General features: G+C 46.0%; 1 protein-coding gene and 1 pseudogene across 1 annotated transcript; one reads left to right on the forward strand and one right to left on the reverse strand.

Annotated features, from left to right (window-relative positions):
* Positions 1 to 1,073: 1,073 nt before the first annotated feature.
* On the reverse strand, positions 1,074 to 1,985 carry LOC104659480 (annotated as a pseudogene).
* Positions 1,986 to 5,315: 3,330 nt separating this feature from the next.
* CALHM6 (calcium homeostasis modulator family member 6) lies at positions 5,316 to 7,439 on the forward strand. The gene is made up of 2 exons (XM_010373218.2): positions 5,316 to 6,140; positions 6,944 to 7,439. Exons 1-2 carry the CDS (start codon positions 5,616 to 5,618, stop codon positions 7,364 to 7,366), a joined length of 948 nt encoding a protein of 315 aa, XP_010371520.2. The 5' UTR covers positions 5,316 to 5,615; the 3' UTR covers positions 7,367 to 7,439.
* The last annotated feature ends 238 nt before the right edge of the window (positions 7,440 to 7,677 follow it).

A 7,677-nucleotide genomic window follows, 5' to 3' on the forward strand; every position in this document is an offset into this window, starting at 1 on the left:
TTTACACTTCCGTTGGAAAAACTTTTATAAACATTTAAAATATCTCAAGATAATAGCATGTTCCAGATTTTCAAATATGTTTTCTAACATGAGCAATACATCCACCAATTTTAACATTTAGAAAGATATTCCCCTTAAGAGTAGGAGTGTCAGATTTTGTAAACTAACTTGTTAATTTGGCATCTGGCATTTCTTCTTGCACATGTTACCTACGATATTTGAATCCTAATTTGATTTTACTCCTTTTGGAGGGTCTTGGGGCCAAGACTAATGTTGTATTAGAATCTAGCAGTCATATTCCAAGCAGGGTCATGCCATTAGTCTGCATTCTTATGAGAGCTGCAGAGAACAATGTTTGAGAACTAGCACACATGAAGACAAATGCAAGACACTTTCAGATTCACAGTGTGTATGTGCATTTCCTTTCAAGAAGTTTCTTTTCCAAGAAATGCTCTGTGGTTTCTGAAACCCATTCCTGACATTGAAAATGATAGCGCTGAAAAACAAAGTACTATAGTTAAAGGAAACCAAAGAGAACCCATAACCATTGGCTTTACAGTGTGCTTAATGTGAGACTCAACTACTCATTTATTTATTTATTTACTTTGACCTCTGAACTTTGTATTGGCCTCCTGCTCCCCAAAGGGTCCCCTACTTCTGCTGGCTTAATGTCTCAGAACTTTGGTGTCATTGGTCTCAGACACCACTTTGCCAACCACTATCCAGCAGATGGTGGTCTTTTGGATGGTTTGCATGGAGTTGCTGCTGTCCAGGGCATCACCAAGATTGAAGTCCTCGCCATCTTCCAGCAGGCATTGGCAGGTCGCGATCTCAGCCTCCAGCTTGACCTTGATGTCCAGCAGAGCCTTGTACTCCTGTGCCTAGCGCTGTCCCCTTGCCTGGGTCTGTGCCAGCTCTGACTCCAGGTGCATCAGGATCCCATTGAGCTGCTCCATCTGCAGGTCATAGCAGGCCTCCACCTCCCTCAGGCTGCTCTCCAAGCTGGCCTTCAGATTTCTCATGGAGTCTAGGTCGATCTCCAAGGACTGGACTGTGTCTCAGTTCTGTGAGCGTCATCTCAGCAGCTCCAATCTCGGCGGACTGCATGGTGACCACTGTGGTCTCGGTGGACTGCATGGTCTCACAGTGGTGAGCACTGTGGTGCTCTTTTCAATCTGCTGAGACCAGTACTTGTCCAGCTTCTCTCAGTTCTTCCCAGACAGCTTGTCATATTGGGCCCGGATGTCTGCCATAATCTTGGCAAGATCCTGAGATTTGGGGGCATCTACCTCCACAGTCAGCCCAGAGCTGGCAGTCTCGGCTTGTAGGACTTTTACTTCCTCTTCGCGGTTGGTTCTTCATGAAGAGCAGCTTCTTTTTGAGAGCTTCGATCTCTGTCTCCAGCTGCAGTTGAGTGACATTGGTGTCATCAGTGACCTTGTGGACCCCATGGATGTCGTTCTCCACAGACTGGCACATGGCCAGCTCTGTCTCATACTTGACACTGAAGTCATCAGCAGCAAGACAGGCACTGCTGATCTGCAGAACGATGCGGGCATTGTCCACAGTATTTGCGAAGATTTGAGCCCTCAGGTCCTGATGGTCGTGAAGTAATGGCTCCAGTCTCTGGTCTGGGGTCCCTTCTTCTCCAGGTGCTCCTGGATTTTACTCTCCAGCTTCCAGTTCTCAGTCTCCAGGCTCCTCACTCTGTCCAGACAGTCATTCAGGCTTTGCATGGTCTCCTTCTCATTCTGGATGCCTCCTATTCCTGCCACATCCCTGGCCATCCCCACGGTCAGGCCCCCAGATCCCATGCCGCCCCAGAAGCTGGTGGAATGGGACACAGAGATCCGGGAACCAGAGCCCCTGGTGCCTGCATAGACACTGGCCACACTGCTCAGCAGCCGGACGATGAAGCTGAGTGCCTGGACAGAACCCAGGGAACGGTAGTTGGTGGAGAAGGCGGAGCAAGTGGTGAAGCTCATGCTGTCCAGGGAGGAGAGCAAGAGGACAGGACTCAGGCTTTGCTGACGACGTTCTACTACTCATTTCTTAACAGCTAAAGCAAATCACAGGTTTTCAAAAGTGTAAAGATGTTTAAAATATTATTTAGTCTACCTCTCCACACCATTAGGGTGTTAGTCAATTTCCACTAAGGGCTGAACTTCTGAGCAATATCCTCTCAGAACAGAGCTGGGTATGGAGGGCTGGGAATCTTCAATAGACCAAGAGCTAGAACCAGTCAATCCAGTGGTGGTAGGAGTGGATGGCGAGGTACTAGACTCAAAGCCAGATGCTGGGGAAACATTCAGGCTGGCAGGCAAAACCTGGACTCCCAATTATAGAAACTTGTAGTAAGTTCTGAATGATCATTGCGTCTGGGAGATTTGTGTTTGGGAGAGTACAAAAACAGCAAAGCCAGGAAGGGGTGTTTAGAGACAGAAGCTGACAAGACAATACGTCAGGATGCAGCTCAGTCTGTGATGTTTCAGAGGCAGAATTGCAGACTACATATTCTGGTCTATGAAGCACCTAAACCTGACCTTCCAACTTGCAGCTTTGGCCTCATGATGTGCCAACTTGCCTGTCATTCTCAATGCTCCCATTACTCTGGCCTTCTTTCCAACCAAGCTCCTTTGTACCCCAGAGTCATTCAGATTAAATGTCATTTTCTCACAGAGGCTCTTTCAGGACACTCTCTAACTCCAATTTATCCTGTGCATAATCTTCAGGACCCCTCCTCTCCATTTCCTATACCATCTCTACTATAAGTTCAAAGATGGCTGGATACCTGTGTCTTCTTCCTTGTTGTATCCAGCAATTCCAAGTACTTTTGATAGACACCTGACATATTCTGAGTGTTTATTAAACATTTAAATGAATGACTGAATGAATAAATGAACTAATTAATAACTGGTTAACAAACGAATTAATCTAGTTGGGGGAGGGGGCTGATAGATTAAAGTTTCTGTAAGTAAACATATTTCAAACAAATCATTGACTAAATAACAGAAGCTGGAGAAGAGAAGGTGATGGACTTCTTTAGAGTCTTAATAAATGAAGGGAACAAAACCAGACCATAGGAATGAGGTGAAGGAGGAGATGGTGCTGATTAGATTGAGCCTTAGTGGATGATAAACCATTACAGCACAGTGGTAAAACCCTGGGATGGCTATCAGTAGGTAACCAGGAAAATGCCAGCCATCCCTCTTGGTTTGAGAGATGTGGGAGAATAAATTAATCTCACTCAAGAAGACAGAAGGGTGCATTTTTATTAGGTTTCAGTTAGAGGAGATTTGGATAAAGCCATCTGCACAAAGGTTGTGGATATACTGATGTTTGTGCATGATGGAATATGGGAAGGGTAGAGGAGAGAGGACACATCTTAGAGTATTATGGTAGAGGTGAAGAAGAGTGCAGCAGTAGGAGGAGAGTTACTCAAGGCACAAGGGAAGAAATTTATCTTGGGAGATGAAAAATTACAAAGATAATGGTCATAGCAGAAGTGATTTGCTTCAAACATGCAACTTTGCTGCAAGTTGACAGGAAGCCTGGCAGTATCTGGTCTAAACTCAGAGAAGGGGGCTCCAACTTTCCTGCATGACCATGAAGACCCTCATCTGGGGTTAGCCTCTAAACACACAGAAAAAAGATATCTATTTCCCACACCACTATGGAATGACAGCTTTTGGCACTATGCTAGGCACCCTGCTGGTGGTGTTGGAGAGGGAGTAGTTAAGAAGGCAAGTTGGACTAAGAAAATAATAATAAATTTCTTGTCCCTTCTCTAACAATTCATTTGGTTCCACGGGCTACCTATTCTTCCCGGATAAAATAAGGCAAGCCTAGTGGATGGGCACCAGTAAGAACCATTTCATTGTGAACTGCCCGCCCAAGCTCCATATCCAGATTCTCTCCTTGTGGTGAAGCAGACAGCTAAGGTGTACACCAATTCTTTTAAGGTAGCAGAGTCATTGAGTCACTTAATACTATCCACTGAATTAATCCTGGGTTTAAAATTCAAAATTCAGTATTCATCAAGATTCTTAAGTTATGTACAATGTAATTATTTGTTGTCTGTTCCCCAAATTGCATTGTAAGGGGTAAACTCTCACACTGAGCATTCATTTAATAGACATACCCTATAGGTAAAGACACTTTACATATGCTACTCAATCTACTAATATCAATAATCTTGAAAAGTGGGCACCATTATCCTTCTTTTACAAAGAAGGATGCTGTGTCTCAGAGGGGCATACTTGTTAAATACACCACAGACACGATGCACTTGACTTCAAAGTCCATGTTCTTTCAAGCACACCTCAGCTCACTGTGACCTACTCTGGAGTCACACAGAGTAAGACTCAGTATCACAAAAGTGGTTACAGTGTTTGTGTCAGAACAATGCTGCCTTGAGAAAACTGAAGGTGGAGGAAACAACAACATTAGATAGATGTAGCTGCAGTTTGCAATTTTGGGTTCAACTAGTATTCTTTGAACAATCATGTATCTCCTTCTGTGCTGATTAGCTTGGTAGCCAGAGTCAGAATTTTACCCTTCTATAACACTGACAGTGTTATGACATACCTGAAAGAAAATAACATTTGTATTGATGAGTAAATCAATACAGTATATTTGGTCTGATGTCCTGAAGGAGATCAGGTAGAGGAGAGGAGTCAGTGTGAACTAGGCTGGTGGTTCCGTCCACGGTGGAGACAGAAAGGGTGCCGCACATCATAGAAGTACCAGAACTTGGCCGGTCGCGGTGGCTCACGCCTTTAACCCCAGCACTTTGGGAGGCCGAGACGGGCGGATCACGAGGTCAGGAGATCGAGACCATCCTGGCTAACACGGTGAAACCCCGTCTCTACTAAAAATACAATATATATATATATATATAGCGGGGCGTAGTGGCGGGCGTCTGCAGTCCCAGCTACACGGGAGGCTGAGGCAGGAGAATGGCGTGAACCCAGGGGGCGCAGCTTGCAGTGAGCCGAGATCGCGCCACTGCACTCCAGCCTGGGCGACTGAGCGAGACTCCAGAACTTGAGCTGCACTTTGCTATGATTTAGCTTATGAAAGAGGAACCAGAAATTTGTCCTTGAATAATGTTTCCCGTAAGTAGTCAGTTTTTCGATAATTATTTGGTTTTACTGTGATCTGGCTTAGTGACTAGGGTGGCTGCAATAGAGGAAAATCTGGTATTTCCCAGTTTTCCCAACTGGTGGCCATGGGTCAAGAAGGACTTGTAGTTTCCTGGTTCGTTGTCAGATTGGTGGTAACAAAGGAACAAGGTCAATCTTCTGTCAGAGTTCCTGAATTGGGGGAGGAAGATAATTTGTGCCTCTGTCTTTGGAATGGGGTGGGTGCTAGAGAGGTCAAGGGTCCAGGAGGTGTTTGTTTGCCTGGTTCTCTTCGTTAACCAGAGCTGGTGTGGCTGAAATGAGAAAGTGAAACTTGAGGAAGGTCTGAGAAGCCCTCTTCCCTTTTAAAACAGCTGCTTCTCGCAGAGTGGAAAGCCCCGGTCCCCAGTCCACCAAAACCATTTGACAAGCAGGACAGCGAAGAGGCAGAAGGATTTGGGCCTCTCCGCGACGCCCCGGCGGACGAAGCTCATGGAGAAGTTTCAGGCAGTGCTGGACCTCCACCTCAAGCACCACAGCGCCCTGGGCTACGGCCTGGTGACCCTGCTGACGGCGGGCGGGGAGCGCATCTTCTCCGCCGTGGTGTTCCAGTGCCCGTGCAGCGCCGCCTGGAACCTGCCCTACGGCCTGGTCTTCTTGCTGGTGCCGGCGCTCGCGCTCTTCCTCCTGGGCTATGTGCTGAGCGCACGCACGTGGCGCCTGATCACCGGCTGCGGCTGCAGAGCCCGCGCGAGTTGCGGATCTGGGCTGCGCGGCTCCCTGGTGTGCGCGCAGCTCAGCGCGGCCGCCGCGCTCGCGCCCCTCACTTGGGTGGCCGTGGCGCTGCTCGGGGGCGCCTTTTACGAGTGCGCGGCCAGCGGGAGTGCGGTCTTAGCGCAGCGCCTGTGCCTCCACCGCGACCACAACTGCGCCGCCGAGCTGCCGCTGGTGCCCTGCCACCAGGCCAAGGCGTCGGACGTGCAGGACCTCCTGAAGGATCTGAAGGCTCAGTCGCAGGTCTGCCGCTGGCGCTGGGGGCGTTTGGGGAGAGCTGAGGGGCCGAGATTTCGTTGGGCCTTTGGGGTGAGGGAAAAATCGGTGACTTTTCTCCAGATATACAATGCCTAAGAAAATCTAGAATAGCTCCTTGCATCTAATTTGCCGTCAAGCGAATATCTTCCTGTAGTATCTGCCACTGTACATGAATCGTGGAAAGTGGGAGTGAGAGTGGGCACACCTACTCTGTGCCAGATACTGCGCTAGGCCCTTGACCGCCTGCATTATTTTTACGTCTCACAACAGCTCTGTTGGGTGCAAAATTGCGGTTTTGCCATTAAGAGTAATAGTTTCATATCTCCACTATTTAGCGACTTCACTGAGTCTAAGTAGTTTGCCCAGTCAGTAGAAAGCAGAAGAATTGTTACAATTAAAGGGATCGATACAATAAAATGGGTCTGTCTGACTGTAAAGCCACCACCCCACATTGCATCTGGACTTAGAAAGCTCAGAAGTTCTTTAAAATGAACACTTCTTTCCCAGGATTTGCAGAAGTTCCACGTTTTGAGTTCTAAGGGAGTGGTATGGGCTCCTCCCTGGGCAGAATCACAGTGCATAACTTGGACTACAGTTGACCTTCCAAGCAAGCAGTTGTACTGGGGGGCGAGGGAGGTTACTGCGACACCTTACTCTTAAGGAATTAAGACCTAAAACTGTTGCTTGTTTATCATCATAACTGGCGAGTAGTTGAATCTTTATCTGAGGATTTTAAAATTTCTTGTAAAAAAAAAAGTAACTAAATTACTATTTTGTGTTTTCTTAAGGTGTTGGGCTGGATCTTGATAGCAGCTGTTATCATCATCCTTCTGATTTTTACATGTGTCAGCCGATGCCTGTCTCCAGTTAGTTTTCTGCAGCTGAAGTTCTGGAAAATCTATTTGGAAAAGGAGCAGCAGATCCTTAAAAGTAAAGCCACAGAGCATGCAACTGAATTGGCAAAAGAGAATGTTAAATGTTTCTTTGAGGGCTCCCATCCAAAAGAATGTAACACTCCGAGCGTTAAAGAGTGGCAGCAAATTTCATCACTGTATACTTTCAATCAGAAGGACCAGTACTACAGCATGTTGCACAAATATGTTAACAGAAAAGAGAAGACTCACAGTATCAGGTCTACTGAAGGAGATACAGTGATTCCTGTTCTTGGCTTTGTAGATTCATCTGGTATAAACAGCACTCCTGGGTTATGACCTTCTGAATGAATAGAAAAAAGAAGTTATTTGGAATTACTGCTTTATGAAAAAATAAACATTGGTATTTTTAGGACTGCTTTTTTTCTTCCAAATTGTGGAATTTTATATCTGAAATTAAAATATAGAGCTTAACCTCTTTATAATATTATTTAAAACAAACAAAAAAAGAAAATGATTCATCCAAAGTAAAAACTAGAACTAAAAAGTCTTATATCCTTGTTCTAGAGTCCTTTTCAAATAAAAGACTTTTGGAGCAAAAACACTGACAGAACAATTGAACTTCAGACATTTCTGTTAGGTTATCTGAT

This window comes from Rhinopithecus roxellana, chromosome 4, assembly GCF_007565055.1.
Source record: "Rhinopithecus roxellana isolate Shanxi Qingling chromosome 4, ASM756505v1, whole genome shotgun sequence".
Taxonomy (NCBI): Eukaryota; Metazoa; Chordata; class Mammalia; order Primates; family Cercopithecidae; genus Rhinopithecus; species Rhinopithecus roxellana.

Bases quoted from the DNA above. Each gene is read 5' to 3' on its own strand.
- CALHM6 (XM_010373218.2), top strand. From the start codon at position 5,616: ATGGAGAAGTTTCAGGCAGTGCTGGACCTCCACCTCAAGCACCACAGC. The intron at 6,141-6,943 runs GTCTGCCGCTGG...TGTTTTCTTAAG, and splicing joins ATCTGAAGGCTCAGTCGCAG to GTGTTGGGCTGGATCTTGAT.